This window comes from Aythya fuligula, chromosome 6 (assembly GCF_009819795.1).
Source record: "Aythya fuligula isolate bAytFul2 chromosome 6, bAytFul2.pri, whole genome shotgun sequence".
Lineage (NCBI taxonomy): Eukaryota > Metazoa > Chordata > Aves > Anseriformes > Anatidae > Aythya > Aythya fuligula.
This window is the reverse complement of record NC_045564.1, coordinates 37,792,888-37,817,383: the sequence shown is the minus strand read 5'-3', so window position 1 is coordinate 37,817,383 and position 24,496 is coordinate 37,792,888. Positions and strand designations below refer to the sequence as shown.

Genomic DNA, 24,496 nt, shown 5'->3' with positions numbered 1-24,496 from the left:
TCTTAATGCGCTAATTGAATCTCAAATTATGCTCCCATTAAGTCTTCTGCTGGAAAAGGAAAAGGATTTCTGTCGTTGTTTGCAAGCAAGCCACCATCGTGACTGCGTGGTGCTGATAAATAAACGAGGAGATCCCCGGGCTGTGGGGTTTGGGTTTGTGCAGGGCCACCTAGGAGCTGTCGAGGCAGGTTCGTTACGCTCAGCTAACGAGCAGCTCTGTAATGAGAAGCAAGGCACGTGGTGGGGAGGGTGGGTTGAAGAATGAGAGCATCGGAGATGGTGTAGGGGAGGGAGATGGTGTAGGGGACAGCTCCTTACACCAACAGCGTCCCTTCTGGGTGCTTGGTGGAGCTGCTGACACAGCTTCCTGGAAGCCCAAACCTTTAAAATCTCACTTAAAAATTGTATCCCCTCTTCTCCAGCAGATGTGCTGGCCGGCTTACTGTCTCCATGGGAACAAGGTTTCATTTTTAAAATAGCCTAAAGTCACACGAGAGAAGTCAGATATTAATAGCAGAGGCAGCGTAGGTACGGATAAAAAAACTTAGGGTTTGGCTCTTCCCCGTCCAAAATTCCCCGTGGCTGGGAGCTGCCCGTCTCTGTGCATGGGGTGGGTGTTTGCCTCCTCATATCCTCCTGGCGTGACCTGTGAATGCCTTCCCCTTATCCCACGGTGGTGTCTTGGTGACACAGGAGGTGCAGAACCGCTCGGGACACGAGGGCAGCACCCGCTGCGTGCTGCTGGGTGGGCAACCAGGTGAAAATCCTCCACGGGGGCTCAGAGATGCAGCACCCCAGGAGCCCTGAGCCTTCCCCTGGCCTTCGGTGTCCTGGCCACGGCCTCTGTGCCCTGGGGTTGTTCCCCCGCCGTGTCCTCCACGGGGCAGCAGCTCACACAGCAGCCAGGGCCGGGGCTCGCAGCGCCGCGTGGGGAAGGAGAGCGGCTTTCGGGAGGGCTGCGGGTGCTGTCAGGCAGTTTCTATGGACACCGGGAGCTCGTGTCGAATGCAATCGCGCTGCGATTGTCTGTGCTGAATGTGGAGGAAGCCGAGATGATTGCATGGGGCTCCAGCCCCGTGCTTGTTACACGGCGGCCTGGTGCTTCGAGGAGAACGCACCACCACCGCCTCCATCCACCTCAGCTCCATGGCCAGCCACCTCGTTAGGAGAAGCTTCATCAGCTGCCGTTCTTTTTTCCCCCTCTTTTATCCTTTTTGAAACTATTAAGAATAAAAAAGAAAACCTCAGCACAAAAGCCACTTCTTAGGTTTAATGGCCAGGTGGGGTTAATGTCCCGAGGCGCGTTAACCTGCCCGCCGGCCGATCATCCCGCATCCTCTGCGGCTTGCTGGGGCTGGGGCTGCCCAATCCAGCAAATCCCGATGTAATGAACTGCTTTAAATTTCACTGTGGACCTTCCGGGATATTTTGTTGTTGTTTTCTTTCTAGAAATGTTGTTCTCTCTGTGTCTGTGTGTGTCGTATCCTGCATTTCTCTCTTAAAACTGACTGCTCCCTGGTTGATGAGGGCTGCCCAGGCCATGGGGTGCCACCATCAAAGTCGTGGAGTGATGTGAAGGGATGAGGAAAAGTTAAATTAAAAAAGGTGGGAGAGGAAAAAAGGAGAGGAGAAAAGAGAGATTGAGAAGCAGGGGCAGAACATGTCCCAAGCTGGTTTGCAGAACAAGGAGCATACGAACAAAAAACGTTAGTGGAGACTTTTCAGAATGGGAAACGTTGCATAATTACTGTCTTCTCCAGCTTTACTCCTCCTCGTTGGAGGCTCAGGGTGTGCTGCCTGCTTACAGGAGGCTGTGTGGCAGGGGACTGCCCCTGTGAGATGCAGGAGATGGAAGATACAGGCAGCTCTTGGTGGTTCATTTCTGGTTTCGCACTTTTCTTTATTTTTTTTCTTCCATTTTTTTCAGCCAGAGCAAGAATTGGCAGTGTTAATGGCGAGCTGACCTCAAGTTGTGGTACAGGAGAGGACCCTTGGGTGCGGGTGCTTTATTCTTAGCAGTAATCAGGAGGCAGGAGGCAGGCAGCTTTTGCTGTCAAACACGATTTTCAGAGCAGGAAAGTGCGTTTAAAAAGGTAAAATGATGTCAGCAGTGCCAGGCAGAGCACACCCGTGTGTTTGACTGCATTTCCAGGCCTGCCTTCCTGGGGATGTTTTAATGAACTTGCCTCTCATGACAGGTGCTGAAGGAAGTACTTTGTAGGCTGATTGTCTCCCCAAGAGGAGTGTGAAGAGTGGCATGGACGTGGTGTGTCCCTGCTGTGCCGTGTGCCTCCTCCATCCATACCCATCCCTCTGCCACTTCATTCCTAAGGCCGGGTCCTCTCTTGTCAGACATGGAGGTACAGCAGGGTGCTGCTGTCCCTGGTGGGCATCTCTGTGCAAGCTCCCTATTCCGTATTAGAATTTCTTACCCAACCACCACATTTTTTGCATTTTCTGCTTTTCCTGTCTTTGCTCGTGGAGGCGTTCCCTGCACAACGGGGCCGGCTGCTGCCCGTGGAGCACCGCTCCCTCCATCCAGGCCCTCTTGCTGCTCGCATCACAAGGCTTCTGCAAGGTTTTGTGCTCTGCTCCGTGAATTGTGTGGTTGCTCCTAACAGAGCTGTTGTTCTGCGTTTCGGGTTCAGGCAGGTTTCATCCTTGCTAGAAGCCGAGGGGTTTTATTTCTTCATTTGATGCACTTCGGGGTTTTTCTGATTTAGACCATTAACAAGTGACTGAGCAGCTGACATCCCTCCGTGACAAATCTCCTGGTGTTTTAAACCTTGTGCAATCTTGTGCTTCGGGTCCTCTCTGAGAGCGGCTTAGAGAGACTTCTGCACTTCGTTAACTCTGGGAATCAGCAACGAAACAGCAGTGAAGGGTCCCCACGCCGTGAGCTGTCCCTTTCCCACTTGCCTGGGACCACGCACACGTGTCAAACCCGCAGCGGTTTCACCTGCGAGTGCCTCACCGTCCTCCTGGCAGATGCCTCTGCTTTCCGTGCTGGTGAAATGAGAGGTTACCGCTTACATGCAGGAAAACAGAAGTGTGATGAATTACAAGCCGGTGTAATTTATGCAGAAGCAGTGTGGGGGAAATCGCAGCCCACTCGTGTTCCACATAAATTATGCATGTACCTCCTTGAAAATAGCTGCAGAGGGTGTTCGGATTTTTTTGGCTAATGAATCATGCCCTAAATTTCTACAGTACATACATTGACTCAAATGTCTCCCTTTTGCCCCACCTTTATTTTTAGATCAGCTGTAAACTCCTGCTGAACGCGCAGCTCCGGATGTTTCTTTATTTTCCTCACGACAGACCTGTGCTTCGAGGACCCTGCTCTGAAGAGGGGCTCCTAAATTTACTCCTCCTCCCAGAGCACTCCCACGTGAGAGCTCGCATCTCGTGCTTCGGAGCTCTCTGGAGAGATCCCTTGGCAGCTGTAGTAAGGGTATGTGTGGATAAAGGCATGCTCGTGGGGATGCAGCTGCCTCTTGGGTTATCTCCCTGCAAGCTACAGCCATCAGAGTCCTCAGGGCTGTAGCCTTCACCCTGGGTGGAGGGCAGAGAGAAATCTTTCTTTGAGCACAGCAATAAGAAGGTGATGAAGAAAGGAAAGAAGGCTGGTCCTGCTGTGAGACAGGCTGCGAGCACCACGGCCACGGGGTGCTTCTGGAAGGGAGCAACAGTGCACAGAGGAGGACCCGAGAGGTGAAGGATTCACGGAAAACGAGGAGATGAAACAGCTCTGGGGCTGAAATCAGCCTGCTATGGGGATGTGGCGCCTTAGAGAAGGAGCGAGCTGGGAGAAGTGTGATTTTCGTGGCAGTGAAGGTGTGGGCGCAGCAGCGTGGGCAAGCCGGGGAGCGCGGCGGCACAAGGCTGCGGCTGTGGGGGCTTCAGCTGGCGAGGAGGGCAGCTTCTCGTTTGGACAGATGAGGAAAAGGGGTTTCAGGGTGCTGGAGAGGGACACGGTGTGTTTTACTGTGTATCAGGAGTGACCCTATATACAGAGGGGCAGAGCAGGCCTCATGTATAATTTCTTGAGGATTTATTTTTCCTTTTCTGCTTTATTTTTTTAAGCACAGTATTTCTTTTCCTTTGCTGCACCTAAGCAACCAGCGATTGAATACCTGGGGCCAAATCTCTTTTGCTCTGTCCTGCTCCTGCTGAAATCACTGAGCTTCTTCCATGGCGAAACGGGCAGGACTGCCTGTGCCAGTAACGCAGAGTCTGTGTCCCCTGCCTGCCATTGGCACTAAAACTGAAGTTTGCTGCCCCTGCACGTCTACACTGTGATAAACGAAGGAAAAACCGCCTGTGGGAACGGCCCCTGAAGCAATTTGGTGTGCAACGGGGAAATGAAATCCAACTGGCTGGGGAATGATGCAGTTGCTGGTTCAGATTTCCTAAGCAATGAGGTTAGAAAAACTCGGGTTTGTGTAGTCTGGTCTCGTGAAGCCTTCTGGTGATCTGTAGGCTGTTGGTAGTGCCGGAGCTTGCAGCTCGGCCTGGGAGGGCTCCACGAGGATGGCCAACGTACCGTGCTGCCCAGCAGTGTGCTAAGGGGTGCCAGCAGCACAGCACAGGTTCAGTATTTACACGCTGCTGCCTCACTCCTCGTCCTTTGGAAGTTCCTCAGCGTTTCAAGGCTTACTTAAAAATAAGCCGTCAATTTTTAACAATTCGGAGAGCTCCTCAGCCAATTTTAGTAGTACGCCTGGGTGAAGATTGTGTATGACAACCCCAAAATTAAGTTGTTGTTACTTTTATTTCATTCTTATTCATAGAGGAAAAGGCATTTGGAACTGCTAGATGTGAATGTCACATTATTTACCTCTAAATACGAGCGAACAGCTCTTGTTCATAGCCGTGTCTGCTCTGCGTTAGCACTCCTTTCACCTCCGTGTCATCACTATCACTCCTAGAGTTGCAGAAGCTACACCCGAAGCCTTTTACAACATATTTAATGTTCTGTTCTTAATATACGTGTGAATTGCTCTTAAGCCCACCAGCCACAGGCTGGCCAATTTCTATTTTTCCACTTCCTGATAGCCTAATTCTCTACGGATTTCATTGTGCTGGCGCTTTCATGGCTTCTCACCTGCTCTGCCTCAACTTGCTGCTTTAGCTTTTGGGTCTCAGGCTCCAGTGTGCTCCAGGGCACTCCTCACCTCCAGCAGTTCCCGGTTTTTGTTCATTTTCTTGGTTTTGGGTGTGGAAAGCAGCAGCTTGGAGCACTGTGGCCAGCTTTTCCCACTCTTGTTCCTCAGCCGGCATCGTCTGTGTCTGCAATTCACAGATTCACAGAATTTCTAGGTCGGAAGAGACCTCAAGATCATCGAGTCCAACCTCACAGCTAACAGTCCCCACTAAACCATATCCCTAAGCTCTACATCTAAACGTCTTTTAAAGACTTCCAGGGATGGTGACTCCACCACCTCCCTGGGCAGCCTGTTCCAATGCCTCACAATTCCTCGCGGTGCTGAAGGTGTGCTGACCCAGCTGCGAATAACTTCCAGCCTTAATCCCGTTTGGTTTTTCCGAAGTTTGTGGTGTTGGATCTGGATCCCCTTGCTCTCCTCAGCAGGTTCAACCCGTGCTTTCTTCTCAGGCAGGTTTAGCACTTAGCATCCCTTCCCCGGGATGAGACGCCTGGCTCAGAGGGGTGCTGCCTCCCAGCACCCACCTTCAGGACAGCGCCTGTTACTGGGGTGTAGTCCTTGGGGATCTGTTCCCAAATCTCTTCCTTAGCCTTCCAGGCAGGATGAACCTGCAGGACCAAGCTGGATGACTGCTGGGTGTGCTAAAATCGTGCAGTTCTGGCCAAGGCCACACGATGGGGCTGGCACTGCGGCTTGCTGCGATCCCCTCCTCACCGAGCACACAGCCGGAGCCCTGGAGCCTGTGTCCTTTCAGGAAATTTAAGGCCATCTTCACAGCTTTCAAGTCCTCAGCAAAGGGCTTGGCTCAGAGTCGAGCATCACCAGCTCGAGACAGTTCAATTCCAGAGAGCTGCTCCTGCTGGTTTGTTTTGGGGTGCAATTTGTGGTGCTGGATGTGTGATCGGATGCCCGGGTTAGCTCAGGAGACAGGAATTAGCTCAAGCTGCTCTTTAGCAATCTCAAGATCCTGGAATTTGCTTTCTGGTCTCTGGAGCTGAGGGCACAAGCCCTGGCTCTTGCTTTGAATTTACAGCTGTGCAATGCACAAGACAAATAAAAAAATTACAAAGCATTTGCTAACATCCTAAATTAAATATTTCCCATCCTGTCAAGCTACAAAATGTGGATGTAGATGGTTCAGAAGTTCTGGGCAGGATTCAAAGTACTTTGTGTGGAAGGAGCTGGAGAGGACCAGCCTCAGCACCCCGCCGAGGCCAAGGGGAGAGCTGTGGCCGGCTGGGTGCCCTGCGCTGTGCTGCGCTCACACAGCGGCACAAGGAAGGTTTGTCCCGAGCACAGGGGGTTGGGATTACAGCTCACGCTTCCAGAAGAAGAAAATCCCATGCTATCAGGCCGCAAATACATGTGTAATTTACCACTAAACCGGTGGCATTGCTGAGAGCTGGAGTTATGTAAACTTAAACCGGATCTTTTTTTTTTTAAAGTATAAGCTCCTGGCTTTTCAATTATCAAAAAAAAAAAAAAAAAAAGGCAAAGAAACCCAGATTTGCTAATGCAAATTAGCCTGCTCCTGCTGTTCTGGCAATGTGAAATTGTGAGAACCCTGATATTAAACCACAAAACAGTCCTGGAGGGGTAACTTGCCAGCAGGCAGCAGCCCCATCCCTTGCTGTGCTGCGCCCAAAGCTTTGGGTGCTGCAGCCAGCTTTTGCCTGGGCATTTGCGAGCCCTGTTGCTCTGTGCTTTCCAGCTGTCTGCATTTTTGGGGCATTTACAGCATCTCCCAGGTATGGGACAGGGTTGTGGGACCTCTGTGGGTCCCGCACTGGTTGCTCTCAAGGCCCCGGGCAGCGAGTGCAGGTACGTGATTCCCTGCTTCCTCCCCAGGCATGGGGAGCACGGAGGCAATGCTGAAGATTCTCCAAAGCTGGAGTTGTTTGGAGTCCTGAAAACCCCAGTAAACACTCCTACGTGCTTGTGGAATTAAACTCGGTTCTAAATAATGGCAATTGCTTTAATCTGTCACATTTTGTGAGGGTTTGTTCGTGAAACCATGAGCTTCATGGAAGCTCCCCTTCCCAGTGTGTCTGGAGGAAATAGTAGGCTAGTATTTAGCTGGGTGCCCCGAATTGTGCAGCAAGTCTGACGAAACAAATCCGTGCCGGGTTCTGCCGATTGCCATGGTAACCCACATTCAGAATAGCAGTGGAAGGCCACGTAGCAGCAGAAAACCAGGTTTGTGTCCCTTGTTAACTGGTGCACGCTATAGGAAGAGAAAGCTGGCTGCGCTCATACCAGAAGGGCTGCTTTGGTGTCACTTGATGGCAGTGCACGTAGCGATGCTTGTTTCAAGGGGCTCTGCAGCTCTGAGTTTTGTGGGTGGTTCCCCCCAGCTGTGTTGGCCAGGAATTTGGAATTAAAGCTGATTTTATGTGTTTTTTTGGTGTTGTCCTTCCTCCAGAGACTGAAGCGTTAAGCAAAGCACGAGGTGTCACAGCACTGCCAGCACAGCCAAACGGCTTCCTCGCCCTGTAAAGGTGATCATGGCTTTTGGGGCACAGGGGGAGGCCAGAGGGCTCCTCGTGGGGAGCTGGGGGCATTAATTGCACTAAGGGGCTAACGAGCAGGCTGGCTGCAGGGTGAGTTCCCTGGGAAGGTGAGGCTGGCGTCTGAGGGTACTTTCAGGCTGTTTGCTGGTTGTGGTTGGCAAACCGTGCCTACAACCCTTCATACAACAAAAGCTTTTTCTGGAAACAGCTTCTCCATTTCTGAAAATCGGCGTTTTGGTCTGTATCATGGATGGTGGCAAGGTGGGGAACTTTGGGAGCTACTGGCTGGTAATGCTCGGGGGAAGAGGGAAATGAGCTGCAGGTAGACAGAATATTTTCACTACTCCTGCATCATTGCTCGGGTAAGATGAAGGCATCCAAATGTCTGCTCTATGATCTGCATAAAAAAAAGACATTTGGCATTTTAAGGAAACGTTCTTATGAATGTATCAGGCCCATCAGGCTTCACCTCTTGAGCTAGATACTCAGTTTTAGGTGGGTTCTTCACGAGATGAATAAAACTGAATCAGCTGCATGCAGAATTCGGGGCTTTCAGACCCACTGGGGAGAGCGGAGCGTACGTGTGTGGGAAGGAGCGAGCCCGCTGACAAAAGGAGCTATTTAATCCTTCATGCTTGTTTCCTGCCACTGTGAGAAACACTAAGCATGTTTAATAAATAGCCTTTTATTTTTATTTGTCCACGGCTGAGCCTGTAAGGCTGCTGGACTGATGGTGTGCACAGTGCCCCAGCTTTCGACGCTGCGTAGTGCTGTCAGCTGCTGCAGGGGCCCTTCCCAGCCCTGGGGCTGCTGCTGGTTGTGCTGCTGCAATATCTGCCTATATATAAACTGTTATATTATAAACTGTTTTTAACTTTTTTTTTTTTTAAACTACCTTCATAGGCTTTGCTCGGGGTGCTTTAACACAACCACCGGCAGCTCCTCCCCAGAGCAGCGGCTGGATGGCAGCCTCAGCAGCGAGCTCACCTTTTTCCTGATGTTTTCGAGTGAAAACCAGGTGCCTTCCTGGCAGCAACTCCTGTCAGCCCAGTGTAATTCTTTCCAACACAAAACTGCAGATCTTGGTGCGGGGCTGGGGGGCACAGGTGAAATTCTTTGGCCTAAGACTTGACAGTCAAGGTCAACAGAAGTAACATCAGATTGTCCTGGTACCAGCTCGTTTTTGAAAGCCATCCTAAAACCAGAGGTTTCCAGGGGTGTGGGGGAGATGAAGGGAAGCTGCTCGGGTGCCCCATGTGCAGAGCAGCAGTCAGTAATCTTCCTCTGCTCTTATTATCCTGCTGAACCAAGAGGTGGCAGCAATATTCCCTCCTAAGACGTGTGATGTGTCACTGCAGGATAAGGTTTAGTAGCAGTGATGAGGGTTCAAGTCATAACTTCTGCTCTGACCTGGAGCAGAAGCAGTTTCTCCTCCCTGCAGCAGGTCTGGAAGCCGTGCTGGCAGGCGTGGGGCCCAAAGGCTGCGCTGTCGGAGTGCTGCGGGATCAGCAGCTCCCAGTTTGGAGGAGCCTGACTCTGAGTCTCCTCCAGAAGCACGTGGCAAGTATTCCGGGAGAATAAAGTCAGTGAGCAACCAGGGAGAGAACCAGCTGCCCGCAGTGCTGGGTCTCTCCCTAAGCCTGGCCCTGCCGAGGGATCCCGGCCGACAGCAGGGTTTGTGCCATCTCTTCTCATTTTGCTGAGCTGCAGCGGCTGCAGGGTTCAAATAAACGCCGGATCCTTTCCTGGTTAGGGCGAAGTGCTACAAGCTTCTGGCTCCATCATTTATTTTAATGCTCTGGATTTCTTTGGATAAATATTTCCTCTTATCAGTTTTGACTTTTGTAGCCATTTAATTCCGTGCTCCCTCTTCTGGATATTGAATTAAGCTCCGGGAACACATGGTTCTGATCTGCTGCTTTATCTGTATCGCTCGCAGTGATTATGGGCAGAGATGGCAGAACTGCCATTATTTATTATTCTGGGCAGCTCCCATTACAATATTCTGTTTTCTGCTTGTATCTCTGTCAAGCCTAGCTGTCTGAGCTGAATTTTTCCACCCTCACTCCCAAGTGACTTCCTTGCACGTGCTTCATTCTCTTTTTTTTTTTTGGACTGTAGCAAATACGAGACCCTAAATATTGCTGCTGCTCCATTCATTCCTGCTTTTTTGTTTCCTGCCTCATCGACAGATCTAGCACACAACTTTCCCCCCAGCAGTCTATTTAGGGATTTTCTTTTTATTTATTTTTAAAGTAGCCTCTGTAAGGATCTTGTTGGAGGCTGGAATAAACCAACCATTCTGTTCTTCTTTTGCGTGTCACTGTAGGATTTGAGAGATGAGGGAAAATAGATATCTAACAACTGCCTGAAAGGGAAAAAATACTGATATTTGTCTAAATGCTCAGAGCATCAGAAATGGCTTGAGCTTCTGAAGTACCCCCAGCTATCACAGGCTGGCACTGGCAGCACGTGCACTGATGCGTTGCTTCAGACTGGGAATTGTAAAGGTTTGCAGATCGGTTCAAACATCTTTCCCAAAAGCAGAGGATCAGATTCTGCTCCATCTTATTTTAATAACTCCTCGTGCACCGGCCCCCTTTACACACAGGGCTTTTCGTACCCGTAAGAGGGAGATGGGCTGTGCTGCAAGGATTTTATAATGATGATTGTTCTCTTCTGTAAGGGAAAGGCAGGAGGTATTTTTAGCCATTCTGACTGCCTCGGATTTGTAAAGGGGCTCACACAGCGCTGCTGGCGTGTGGAGTACGCTGAGATGCTGAAGGAATTAAGAGAAGACCTTACATCTTCCAGGAGAGCCCCATAACGATGATAAGCAGCCTTTATTTTCAGGACTTTATACGCAAATTTTACGGTGTACTCCTGGGTGGTGAGAACATCCTAAACGGACGGTCTCTGGCAGGTGAGAAAAGGTCTCTCAGAGAAGTTCTTCCCTGTAAAGTCTCTTACTTAAATAGGCAGTAAAATTCTTGAATCTTTTTTTTTTCCTTCTTTTTTTCCCCCCCCACTCAGTTCTCAAGTGCCCTGCCTAAATACTGAAGGGCCTCGAGCTGGCTAAGCGGCAGCTCCGTCATTGCTCGGCTGTTTCTGGATGCGGTTCTCCGCTTGGATGGGTGGCACGGAAATCTGCTGAAACGAGCTGAAGCTTCCCATAGGCCCTTGCCATGGAATTCAAGTGCTGCGTTGCAGTCTATAGTAATTGGCTTATAAAGCATAAGAAAATAAATAAATAAGCAAAAAAAAAAAAAAAAAAAAAAAAAACATGATGGGCTAATCAAGCCATCCCTGTAAAGCCCCAGGGAGGAGCAGCAAAGTGCAGATCAGTTTGTGTCATCGAACAGAAGCTGTAGGTTCACTGCTGCTTCTAGAATTTATTAAATTTATTAAATTCCAGAATTTAGATGAGGTAGCAGTGGCTTCCCATAAAGTTAGCGATTGGCTTTTATTGATAGCTTCCCATAATTGTATCAGTTGCAGTCTGAAGCATACAGCAACGCTCGGCATCAGCACTCAGGGCAGTTAAGGAGGTTGATGAACGGTCATCAGAAGAGAAGAGCAGCTTAAAATAAGAAATAAAACACGCGCTTAATCCTCTGGACAAAATGTTTTCTGGCATGGGAGATAAAATGCCTGTCTGCTCTGAAAACAGAGCCCCATATCCTCCTTCCAGCCAAGAGCCATGACCCAACTCCAGCCCCCAAAATAAGCTGTCTTTTTGTGATGTGACCACATTTTGGATGTCTGATCGGTGGCTGGAGTTGTGCTGGAGGGCGATGGCTGCGTGTGGGTCCGTGGCTATCACCGGGTCTGCTCTACAGGTCCTTCATTGCAAGCTCCCAGGCTTTGAAAGGTTCACCCAGGTTAACGCGGTGCCGTGGCCGTGGGCTACGTCCTGCAGGTCATTTCAGATTTGCCGTGCTCAACGCCGCGCACCAGCAGAAGGCATAATTAGAGCAGGGCTGGCTGGAGTTATGAAAACCTGAGCACATTCATATCTGCCTCGGGAGGTGGAGATGATCTACTCGTCTTTATCAAAACCGCTCCGCAAGGCTGTAGCTATGGTTCCGAGTTTCCCACAGCTCAGCTTTTTGCAAATCTCCATAGAGCCCGCAGGAAAGAGAAATCTCACAACGAGTTAAATATAGAGGGTACCTGCAAACATAGCCCAGTTACCTCTCCTCGTAGGTGCTTTAAATCGGGCGCAAGTGACAATGAAGTCTTCACACTCTCTTTAATTATAGCAGCCTTTATGTAACAGTGGCAGATAAATGTGTTTTAGAATAGGTGGCACCTCACTTCCTCCAGAAGAACTGCCAAATTAGACCCTACCAGACTAATTTATTACTTGAAATTCAGAGAATTAAAGCATAGCATCCAGTTCTCCCTTTGAATTCAGCCTCTAAATGCACAGAACCCTCCGTGCCAAGACATCTCCCAAACACCACGAGGCTTCTCCCTTTTGAAGTCTAAAGACTTGCCCGGCTAATAACTTCTGGGACAGGCAAATACCACAGATGTCAGCCAGTTCTCATGGCTCCCGAGATGTTAGAAAACAGGGTTAGTGGGGATCTCAGGAGGTTAGCTCATTCGTTCCTCCACCCCGAGGCAGGAGCTGGTGTTGCTAAAACCAGCTGCTTACCTAATCCGTATTATAAAACAGAGGGAAGAGGGAGAGAGGCAGAGAAATAAATTGCTTTAGAGGGAGAAGGGCAAGCAAGTGGGCTGTGCCAGATAACTTAGAAGAGTGAGCAACTGGACTCCCTCCAAGTGATGGAAGCGAGTTCTGCCCTAGGTGGATGGCTGGAGAATGCTGACAGCCCTTTTCCGTGATGCTAATGAAATACAGGCTCGGGCTCTTCTGCTGATTTCAGCAGGAGCAGCGTCACGTGGGGGGGCGCAGTGTTTTTCAACAGGTCCCGAAATGCAAGTGAGGAAAGACCAGAACCAGTGCTATGTTCTGGGTCAAGCGTGCTGATAAATGCTGCAGTTGCTGCGTGCTAGAAGGAGAGGGTTCGTACCCAAATGTGCTGTTAATGCAAGCGCTAATGCCTCTTGTTAACGTGCCCTCACCTCTGCAGGGATGCCATCTCATTAGTCCTAAGTGATGTTGTGAGCCCAGGATCGTCACCTTTCTGTTGGACGAGGAAGAGGCTGCAAGGAACTTCCATCCATCTTCGCTGAGGCAATATTTGGGCTTCCTTGCCTCGGGGTGAATATTCGTGTCGATCCGAGCCCTCTCCGCAGCACAGGGTGCTCGGGGTCCTGCCGCCTGCGGTCCATCAGTCACAGCAAAACCCCAGGTGGGAGCAAAGTCTGATAAAGCAGGGAAAAGGCAGAAGTTGCTGACTTACATGCTGGCTTTGCGCACTGCGGTGCTGAGGTATTTACTTGACTTGGCAATCCAGTCACCGTGCGTTCGCTCAAATGGCCCTTCAGTGTGTTTATGCAAATAGTTCGTTGCTCCATCTCCTAAACGAACCACACGAGTGCTGTCATTTGATTGTGTAATCATTAGGTTGGGCTTTAAACACAATTTCCCGTGGCTCTGTACAAAATTCATGTTCTGGGAAGAGGAGTATTCCCACATTTGGATAGCTCCGACACGACTAAATAATTGATGGGCAGGAATACAGGGATGCATGCCTCGAAGAGGATTTATCTTTTTTATTTTTTTCCCTTTGTACTCCCAGAAGGGTTGGTTCCAATCCAAAAACAGAATGGGGATAAACTCTGGTGTGATCAGCGGGTTTGGAGGGAGCCACAGATTTTGGAGGTCTGTGGGATGCTCGGGGTATTCCAACTTCAGTCCCCGCCTCTCCATCCCCTAGCGGGGTGCAACAGAGCATTGACCTCGGTGTTAACGCTGCTTCAAAATGCCACAACAGCTTAATTAGCATTGATTGGTGATTCCAAAGGATGCCTTCCTTGCTACGCCATACGGGCTCGTTGCGCTCCTCACAGTGGGGCAGGCAGGCACCTTGGGTAGGTCCCGTAGAAACTGGATGATTTTGGGTCTTTTGTTCGCATCTTTTTCATGATCCCCTGTGCTCCTGGGAACACGTGGAGCTGTGGCCTGAGATCAAAGGCTGAGGTACGCTCCCTGCATGCGGTATTGCAGCAAATCCACAGGAAACCTAATTCACAGCAGTCCTGCTGAGAGCACCAGAGGACAGCAGTGCTCGGAGAGGAATAACCCACACGCTCGTAGAGATTGCACTGCACCGCGATTAAATCCCTTTAACAGTAGAGGCCAGGCTGCTTGAAATACCTATTTACCACTCTTTGAAGATTAGTGTCATAAGCAAATTGAATGATGCAAAATGGATAATGCATCAGCTGACGCCATTTAAAGTATTTTTAAAGGATTAGACCTTCGAAAGACTTAATTCAGCTCATTTACCCATCCACGACATGTTTCCATCGGGTCTCTCACAGCCACCAGCACGCAGACACGCAGAGTGATGGGTTCTTGGATGCTGGTTGCCTTGGTGCTAGCCAAGTGCAGACTGAGGATGACAGGTAGCAGAGCCTTGCTCTTTGGCCTGAGGCAGTGAAATTCCCATGCCTCATAATACCAGAGCATCTGTATGCTCTTCCAGAAGGAGGCCAGGCATGATTTTCATCTCTCAATTTTCAGCTAATGTGTGACCCTCACCTATTATTGTGGTGGATTTTTTGCTTGTTTGTTTGACCTGTTTCTGGGGAAGCTCACCTAGAAAAGATTGAACTTATAACTGTTTTTTCCTCTGTTCCCCTTCCATTTTGCCTGCGCTGAGTTGGAACCGGTGAGATCTGACTTTGTGGGACATGGCATCACTCGCTGTAAAACCATAACGTGATTTATTGAGCTAATGCCCTGTGCTCCAGCAGTCATGCATAGATACCTGCAGTACATATTACAGAGTATTAGTGATGGCTTGTCACTGAAATAAATTATTTCAAATTATTTTCCTTAGCCTTACACCCTCCCCTTCTGCAACCCTTGCTCGCTTCCCATTTCCAACCTTCTCCCAGCTTTTGGGACTGTCCCCGCTCGGCTGTCCCCGTGTCCAGGCACTGTGCCCAGTGGGTGATGAGAGCTGGGTGCAGCTCCAGGCTCCTCGGGGGGATTTGGAGCCCCTCTTTTGGGGGCCGGGGAGGCCCTCACGCCATGCTGGAGGCACCCAAGGTAAATGCTAGAAGCGGGCCGTGCGGGCATCCCTTGTGTTTACATCTTTCCAGTACAATCCCTATTTAATGAGCTGTGTGTTTTTTATAGCGTCTTTTAGGAGCCTCTCAAGTCAAGTCATTAAATATATATTTTAAATAACCTCTGTATCTTAAAAGGACAGCGTGCAATGCAAGTGCTGGAAATCAAACAGCTCTTCCCCTGACTTCTGAGTTAAGTTATTTCATTACAAATTTATGCGAAGCTCAGATGCAATTTTTTTTTTCTTCCCGTGATCCCATGTCCTTCTTTTATTTTGCGCTGACAAATGATTTTGATGTTGCACTTAGGAATTCCTTCCCCTTTTAAATTTTAATAGCCACCTACCACCGATGTATTTATTTCCTTAAGCTTGTAACATCAGGGATCTTCAGGCTGGGGAGGAGCGAAATGCTGCTCAATGTAGGCCCTAAACATTCATCCATTAACTCCTCTAGGGGAGTTCAAAGGGAATTTTAGAGGCAATTTCAGGGACTGAAAGCTGAACAGCCTTGGTCAAGATGTGGGAAGTGCCCCAGCCATGCCGGCCGTGCTCTCCGGCCCTGGGAGGATAACGCGAGTGGGATGAGGGCCGGGTTGGTGTCTGGTGGTGATGGCTGGGAAAAGGAGCCAGGTAATGTTAGTCGTATGGGGTGGGTTTTGTCTCCTGACAAAAAGTGCTCCCTTGTTTGAGACAGACCACTGGAAAGCCATCAGACATTCGTCAGTGACCACCTCGTGTTTTGTCTGTCGGGTAACGCTGGCAATGAGCTCCTTCACGGGCTGGGGGTGTTGCTGTTCCTTGGAAGATCCCATAGCCTGAGGGCTCAACCCTGACAGGCACTTCAGGTGAGGTAAACATTCATGCAGACACAAAGGGTTTTGGCAAGCCAGGAGCTTGTATGGACAGAAGCACAGAATGCACAGGGGAAGCAAAAATTGGAAATAGTAATTTGGGGGAACTTGGAAATCGTAATTTGGGGGAATTTTTGAAGAAGTTGATAAGAGATTGTGAAGATGGGGAGGGGAATGCCTCTGGCTTTGCCTCAGATGCCTGTTGGCCACCTCCCAAGCGATCAGTGGTAACTTCGCAGCGCTGAGTGAAGCCTTTGGGAGGAGCGGGAGATGGAACAAATGGGGCAGACAGCGAGTGTGTATCAACGCGGAGATGTTCGATCAGATTGTGCTGAAGATGAAATCTGAGCTAATTAGCTTAATTAGCAACAGGAAGCGAGTTGTAAATCATTTCCCTGGATTTGTTGTCTTGTTTTGCCTCACACAGGGCTGTCCCTCGGTGCTGTCTGCCAGCCTGGGGACGGAGGGAGGTGTGCTGAGGCGGCAGGTCAGGGGGTGCGCGAGTGAAGGGCTTATTTATTATTATTATTATTAATCATTGCGGTTGGGGCTTGTTTGTGTGCTGCATCACCTCGGGAGAAAATTCACAAGGCGGAGGGGCAATGTTAAACCAGGACGTGGAGATGAACCCCTCAGCGAGCAGCCGCCCTCCCTCAGCCTCCCTCACCACAGCGGCCGCCGCTGCTGCCCTGTGGGGCCCGCTGGGCTTGGGCGGGCATCGCTGAGGCGCCGAGCGGCGGCCGTTGCTCCGCGGCGGCGGCGCGTCGTAGCCAATAGCGGCGCGGCAGCCGCGCGTCGTAGCCAATAGCGGCGCGGCGGCGGCGCGGCTCAGCCAATAGCGGCGAGGCGGCGCGGGGAGCGGGAGGCCGGCGGAGGAGGAGGGGGGGGGGGGTGCCGGCGGTGGGCGGCGGGAGGCGGCGTCCGCAGCGCCCTGAGGGCAGCCCGGCCCCGCACCGCCCGCTCCCGGCCGCAGCGCTCCGCGCCCCCGGCGCCCTCGGGGCCCCATGTACGACAACTTGTACCTGCACGGCTTCGAGGACTCGGAGGCGGTGGGTGCCGCGGCGGTGGCTTGGGGGTCGGGGGCTGAGGCGTTGCGTAACGGCCGGGCCCTGAGGGCCCTGAGGCGCGGTGTGTGTGGTAGCGGCTGGCTCTGGGCCCGGGTTTTTGGGGGTCCGATGGGGTGGCTGGGCCGCTCGTAGCCCTGTCAGTGCTCTGCGATGCTCAATCTGAGGGGTCAGGGGCTGGCCGAGCGCCTCGCCGCCTGTTTAAGGAGTAAAAAGGCAGCGCGGAGCCTCAAAACAGCGCAGGGCTCCCGCAGAGCCTAAACCCCGAGGCTGAGGCGCACAGCAGGTAAAATTCCCCGTGTGCTTGCTTGCTTCGTGCTGCCCTCCGCTTGCCTTAAATGCCATAAGTACCTCGGTGTTGCTTGGGGCTCTGAGCCAGCCCAGCTCGCCCGCTGAGACCATATTCTGGCAAGCAGGTAGCCCGATGGGGCACCGGGGGGTTCCTTTCCAGCCAGAGGGAGGGCAGACATAATGGGATTAATACAGCGAAAAGCAAACCGAGGGTTGAGGACCTAACCCTGCGGTTAGGAGAAAATATCTGCGAGGGTTTGAGGAGGGCTCGGTGCTGCTCTGGGTGCTAGGGGTTGGGAGGCACGGCCCAGGTGTGCTGTGCCAAGGAACCCGGGGCAGGACGAGCGTGCACGCTGCTTTTGTGCTCCCTGAGGCACCGGGAGGTGTGATCGGGTACTTGTGCCACTTGAAATACTTCTAGCACAAAATAAACCGTACCGAGATGAGTCACTCTGGTGCAGCTCACATCTTCCTCGAGCAGGCAGCTGCCCTTACAAAACACCTACAGCAGCTTCCTATAGGGGGGCCTGATGTAAGAAACTAGCAGAGAGCAAGCTGGTGTTCCTAGCACGAAATACAAGCTGGCACACTGACGCTGCCTTTTTCAGCCCAGCTGTGTTATTTGGCATGTGGCATTTTTTCTGAAGGAAGTCCCAGGGTATGTCCAGCTGTGGCAGCCTGCTGGGCTCAGAAGATCAGTTTTGACCACGGACCTGGAAGGACCAGGAACGAGCGTGGAGCTGGGGTAGGAGCTGCAGCTGTGCTGTAGCTGTTGGGTGCTGCTGTAGATGGTCCAAACCCACAAATTGCTCACCTTCCCTTCCTGAGGTTCCTCTCATAGCACGGAGAGGTGGGCTGCTGCGTTGGGCTTATCGCAGCAAACCTGTTCCTTCCCAATATAAATCAGGGAAAGGAGCATCTGGAAGAGCACCTGGTGATCAAGGGTTAACCGCTGCAGGTTTTCCCTGAATTAGATGTGTGCTGCTGGCTGGCTCCAGCTCTGCTTCGAGCTAACCTCGTGGGGGTACAGGCAGCGACCAGCAGGATGACAGTGACCTCGCTGAGCCATCGTGAGCTTCTTCAACAGCAAAGCTGTACCCACAAGAAGTCCTACATAGCAATTCTTCGTTTACCTTGGAAGAAAAGGTGAACAATGAGCGTGTGGCACTTCAATGGGGTAAACGTGCTCGCTTTGGAGAGCTACACAGTGTTTAAAGATAGGAGAGGCTGGGGTTTTGCACTGAATGTATCCCTAGGCTCTTCTGGGAGAGGATACACGGGGTAACTGCTGAGAGAGCACTCTGGAAATGTGCATGTGAAGTTTTCCTATTAAAGGCAGGAAGAAAGATGTCATTTTTCTGAGAGTGAATTGATGCATAGATGATTTTCTTTAACCCAAGTTGCTATTACAGCGTGTTTGTGTGCATATAAAAAATGTGTGCAAAAATACATGTTTACGTGTATAAAGAAGGAATGGGTTGGGCGTGTGCACGGGTACTACAATGTCGTACCAGCTGTGATGATTAATGCCGAGTAAATGATGCACTAGCTAGCTAGTGCGAGGCTTTTTGGGGGAGGAAAATTACACTGCTGCAGCTGAAAAAAACCACCAGTGGTTGTAGGCAGAAAGTAGCTGCCACGCTGAGGGATGGAGGTGCAGAGAGACATAAACAACTCTCACGGACACAAATACCCTTGTAATGAACACAAAGTTCGGGCTTTTATAGCGTGAAACATCTTCTGAGTGGGTTTTTGCCTTGCTTGTTGCCCTGTTCTGTCTAATCTGGGGGATTTTGGGGGTTCATGTGCCCGAGGTGGCTGTCAGGGCTGCCGGGACCTGCTGCCCCTGGGTGCCCCGTGCCCACAGACACAGCCTCGCTCTGCTGGTGGGGAAGGACAGAGCTCAGGTGCTGCAGCCCGGCCAGCGGGAGGAATTGCTGGGCAGAAGAAGTGTGCAGGACACAGCCCAGCTTAAGAGGGACAAGGTGGGAGCAGGGAGCGGCTGCGGGGCAGAAGCTGGCACGTGGAGGCAGGGCACGGCGTGGTGTCCCAGCTCGGCCACGTCAGCACTTCCATCCAGGCCACCTTTGTCCTCCACTGTGCTGTCACTTGGGGTGGCAAAGAGCATCAGGTTTTGTCTTCTGCTGCTCCTTTTGTTCCCTGCCTTTACATATTTGCTTTTTCTCCAGCTTAGTCTCCTGCTTCTCAGCCTCCCATGCACCTTGCGTAGTATTTTCTTGACTCCTTGTAGCCTTTTGGCCTGCCTCCAGCCCTGTTGTGGCTTCCCTCCGGCTCTTTATCCCTGCACCTGCAGCCCGCCTCCTGCTGCCGGTGCTGGAGGGGGCTCTCCATGCACCAGAGGAGCAGGACTCCTTGCTTGCTGCTGTGTGAGCGGGGAGATGTGCTCCCTCCACTCAGAGGTACCTGCCAGTTCCCACTCCTTATCACAGGGAGTTAGATAAACACTTGTCAGTGGGATCCATGCCCTGACCCACAAGAGCACTCCAGGCAACCAAAGTCCTCTGGTGGTTACAGGGAGCCTGTGAGGCTGACCCTGGTGCTGATCTTCAGAGGCGTGCCGTGCTGTGTGTGCGTTTTACCTGCAGTGTTTGTCCCTCCCTGTCATGCATCATGTTTCTGAGTGCTGCTTATGTAGACAAACGTGGTTATAGAAACCCGAGCCTGGCTAGGGAAGTCTGTATTCCAGCACTGGTTGGGTTCCTGCGGGTGCCTCTGGTCTCTGAGGGAGGGCAGGGAGCCTTTTCTTGCCCCGTGTGTCTTTTCTGTTGTAGGTTGAGCGTAAGAAAGAAAATGTGTATGTGGGAATGTTTTTCACCCCGTAACTTTGGTGGTTATAGCACAAAACTCTTCCAAAGGGGCAGACACCGGTATGTGCAGCATTTCTGCTCTCTGGCACTCCAACAGAGAGGTGCAGCAGGGCCATGGCCACAGAGCGTGTGTGCCCCGGGCTGTGGTCAAAAGCACTCACTTGTGCCCTCCTATGAAATCTGCTCTCCGTGCCTGCAAAGTCTGTCTCTTTCCATCCCAGAGCCAGTTAATGCGGTGAGTGTTGTGACACCAGATCTGTTTTACAGAAATGCTGGCACAACACGCAGCTGAGACCAAGCAGAAGGCTTCATCGGGCTGCCAGATGAGCTGTGGGATTTTTGATGGGGTACGAGGTTTCCACGGGTCCCTTCTGGTACCAGCTGAGGACTGGAAGTTAGTTGCCTGGATCTGGCTGTTATTTGAAGTGCCCTGACAGATTTAGCAGGCAGGGATGAAGGCTGCTCCTGGGGCAGTGCATTTTGCTTCGCCAGCAGGGTTCTGTGGCAGTGGGGCAGCGCATGGAGCAGCCTTCCCACCCGCAGAGCCTTGCGTGGGCTGTAGGTACAATTAATTTCAGGGTAAGACCACACAGGCACTGTGCTGCATTCAGCCGTGCAGGCTGTCTGGGGGACATTGAGCTTCCCTTTTTCTTTCCTTGTCACCGAAGGTAAGAGAAGAGAGGTGAAGGCTGCTGCAGCCGCCCTGCTTTGCGTGGAGCAGGGGGCAGGCAGTCTCGTAAGGCCCTCGTGAGCTGTGAGAGCAGCGTCTGCAGTGCCAGATGTCATCTGATGGCACTCATTCCTCTTCGAGCATAGCTGTTCTGTTTGTCCGTCTGAATAGTTAAGTTTTCTAATGGTTAACCCAAAAAAGCTGAGTAATGTTAGGACCTAGTCACTGCGGGGTTGTGTGCCAGAGCGCTGCCAGTTCCCCACTTACTGGTTGTTTGTGTAGGGCTTTTAGCTTCACGTACACACCAACGTCTGTCTCAGGTGGGAATTGTCAGGTAGCTTTGTTACCATGAGATTATTATCCTCTGTCCATGAAGTCTGCTGAATTCTCCTGCAGATTTGGCTTTTACACAGTCAGAGCATTTGCATTTTTTTGGCAGTTCCAGATGTGCTTCCATTAGCTCCTCACAGCTCGCCTCTAATGAATCATCGTCCTCCCAGCGCTTCCCTTGTGTGTGAAGGGCTGCCTGGCAGCCACTGGAAAGCCAGCTTGTTTTCTCTCTGGGGCTTTGCTTGGGTGGTTTTGCTTATTTTTTCCTGCTAAAATTTCCTAGCGCCACTACAGCACCAGCTATTGTCACAGCGGCTGATGTTTGCGCTCACTTTTAAAGTGATTTTCTGCCTGACTCAGATCTTGTGTGCGCTAAGTGCAGTGTTGTGATCTGATAGCCTGGCAGGCGAAGAAAACCTGCAGGAAGAGGAAGATTTTTTAGAAATCACCGCCTGCTGTTTCCATAGAAGTGTTGTTTTCAGCAAAAATACGTTAAAATCTAAACCAAACCAAACAGAAAACCTTCAAGGCATCTAGCTGGAAGGACGTAAGGAGGAATAGCTGGCGTTGTGTGTTCAACTTCAGCAGCGTGCAAGAGCCCACCTGACGGGGACAGCGACTTGAGCAGCAAGGTGCGTCCTTCCACGGCCTTACCCCAGTGCTGGGGCTCCTCTGGGCAGCTCCTGAGTGATCTCGGGGTCTGACTGAAGTGACGAGGGCTGCTCCTGGGCTGTGGATTGCTCCAGAAACATCCCGGTGTTAAGAAAATGCTGCTGCTGGGAAGCACAAACGGCGCTCTCGGAGCTCAAGGGCGCCCGGGGGAGGAGTGGAGCCCTTGGTGCTGAAGGAGCACATCACAGAGAGAACACGCAGCGAGGGGACAGGCTTAGCCTGGGATTTGGCGGTGTCACGGCCTGCTTGCTATCTCCCTGAACCATGGTGTGGAGCCGTTAGATGTCCGCTCCGCTGAGGATGCATCTCCAGAGGCAGCAGGGCCTGGTTTCAAAACCAGCGACTCGCGTGTCTGCAGATGGCTCTCCCAGCAGGACAAGCCTGCCAGCCACTCGTGGTCATTCTGAACCCAGTAATTAATTTCAAAGTGCCACTTAGCTGCCTGAATGCTGAGTTTGCAAGCGCTGGGGAGATTTGCTCACAAACTTCCGTCAGATCCCAGTTGGTATTTTTCCACAGTGCTTCGTTGCCGCTTTTTGTGCCAGCCGTGCCCCGCTTCCAGCTCCGGAGTGCCTCGCTCTGCAGCGTCCCCTCCTTCCTGCCGGGCCTTCAGCACGTCCTCACGTTCAGGTGCACCTGTGGCGAGGCAGGCTGCTGGAAGACGAAGAGGTTGATCACTGGAGGGCATCTTGCTTCTCTTCAGATGTTATGTCACAGACCTCTGCGTGTCAGATGAGTTTTGCTGCCCGCCACTCACTCCTGGTGAAGCTCCCTCTGTGTACGGAGCTGTGCTGGTGCTTGGCTTCGAGGGAACTTGTGTTGGGTGCTTCGTAAACCTGGAAAAAGGACACGGGAGAGCAGTTCTTGGAAAAGGAGAGGAGATTTGGGCAGCCAGGTGGGTTAGACAGGCAAGTGTCCACACTCAGCGTGGGCAGCACCGGGAGAGTAACTGCTGGCCTCCTCCTCCCGGCTCCTGCTCCTTCACTGCCTTCCCCTCCCCTTGGGGTCACCTTCCTTAAACTGTTGCAGTTCCTAACGCACTCAGCGTGAGCAGGGGATGGGTTTGGGATCACACAGTGGTGATCACCTCTCCTGATCACCGCCGTGTGCCCCCCTGCTTCTGCCTGCCCCACAGCGCTGAGTCCAAAGCTTGAGCCTCTCTTTGGGGAACCACGCGTGTGTCCAGCACCAGCCAGGCTTTTCTGCCCGGCACGGAGAGCTGGAGGAAGCCGGGAACCTGCCCTTGTGCATGCACAGAGCTTCATTCTGCACCTTCTGTCTCCAAAGCTGGCCCTGTCAGAAAGGGGGTTAATTGCTTTTTAGGACTATTTCAGGAGGAGCAGCAGCACCCCGCAGGTTCTGCTTTGGTCATTGGGGCTGGGAGGATTTCTGCTTTCACAACAGCACAGCAAAGAAACCAGGGTGGAGGAGGACAAAGGGATGATTCTGTTTTTTCTCCTAAAAACATGGAGTAGTACAAAGGCTGTACAAGTTACAGATCTGGAGCTGTTTGGTTGTGCTTTTCCACCAGGCTGGCAGCGACGTGATTTATTGCAGCAACATGGAAGAAATCATGGGGAAAAAATACCCCGTCTCATCCTGCTCAGCGCCGAAGTGGTGGAGCGCGTGTTTGAACAAGCTGCTAACACTACAAATCAAACTCCCCGAGCCGTTCTATTTTGGGACAATTCTGCTGAAACCAAATATGTTTTCCCTGCGAGTCCCTTCCTGTTTTTTCCATGCCAGGCCTTTTCCCCACAAATAGGCTCTGGCGCTGCTCGGCTCGAGCCTTCAGCGTCCTCCCGCGGGCTGTTTGCCCTTGGTACAGTGGTGTCACAATTAGGGGTTAGTTACCATAAACGTCCAATTTTCTTTTAATATGTGTTGCTGTAGGTGCTCTTGAGTCTGGTGTTACAAGGCTGGAAGATAATTTTTTTTAAAAGCTGGGTCAATTGTGGCCATGAACGAGCCATGAAGCTACCTGTGTCATGAGATCCCATGGTAAGATTTCATCCTCCAGAACAATCCGTGGTGCCCTCGTCTGCTCCTGGCAGAACAAGCCCAGCGTTGTCCTCCGGCGGTGAAGTTTCAGCTGTGGTGCCTGGTGCTGGCAGCAGCAGGAGGAAGGCTCCAGCCCTGGGAGAGCTGCCCCCATCGCTGGTTTATGCCTCAGCACCAGCCACATCTGGGGGCAGCGCGGCTTCCCCTGTCTGTTTGTCTGTCCAACAAGAGCACCGGGCAGCAGGGACCCGAGGTCGCCTTGCACCTCAAAAAAAAAATAAAAAAGAGGAAAAAGCAGAGTTTTTGCTAAGCATACCTGTTTTCAACACTTCTGCCAAGATAAGAGAAGGAGCTGTATTGCCGTGTAGTGCTTATCCTGGTTAAAATGTTCTTGAGACTTCAGCCCTGTGGTTTCCACACCATAAACCAGGAATACTGGAACTTGGCGCTTTTTATCAGTGTCTTACTAGAAAATGAGCAGTACGCAGACTGATGCAAAAAATAATCATAAAAATCAATTTCACTTTACTTCCCTGCATTGTTCTGTGCTAATCTCAGCTCTGTTACTTGCTCCTTGCTGTCCTCAGCAGCAGAGCTGCAGGAAGTGTTTCAGTGCCTGGTGTTGCCCTCCACAGCGGATCCAGTTCAGCAGGCACTAAGCAATCCTCGCCTTTATTCTGCTGGGCCTGCTGCAGCCAAACATGCAGCGAGTGGGAGGGGAAGAGAGGGAGGGCTGCAGACTGGAATAGCTCCTGATAGACACGAACTATGGATGGCAGCGCGTTCACAGGAGTTGTGCTGAACTGAACTGAGAAGTTGACTTCGGCTCCGAAAGTTGGCACTGGATGTCACTGCTGGTGCTGCCAACAGTTACTGCTGTGCTGGAGGTTTTCATCTCTG

The 24,496-nt window shown here is 51.5% G+C and overlaps 1 protein-coding gene across 4 annotated transcripts in view; it reads left to right on the top strand.

Moving 5' to 3' along the window:
• The window catches only part of CACNB4 (calcium voltage-gated channel auxiliary subunit beta 4), a 65,007-nt gene that overhangs the window by 5,793 nt on the left and 34,718 nt on the right, over positions 1 to 24,496 (top strand). Inside the window, exon 1 of one of the 4 annotated variants that reach the window (XM_032189741.1) lies at positions 16,695 to 16,789. The exons of the other annotated variants lie outside the window; for them this stretch is intronic. Coding sequence (XP_032045632.1) covers positions 16,745 to 16,789 — 45 coding nt within the window. The 5' untranslated portion in view covers positions 16,695 to 16,744. Of the gene's footprint in view, positions 1 to 16,694; positions 16,790 to 24,496 lie in introns of those variants that run through there. 4 annotated transcript variants of the gene reach the window in all.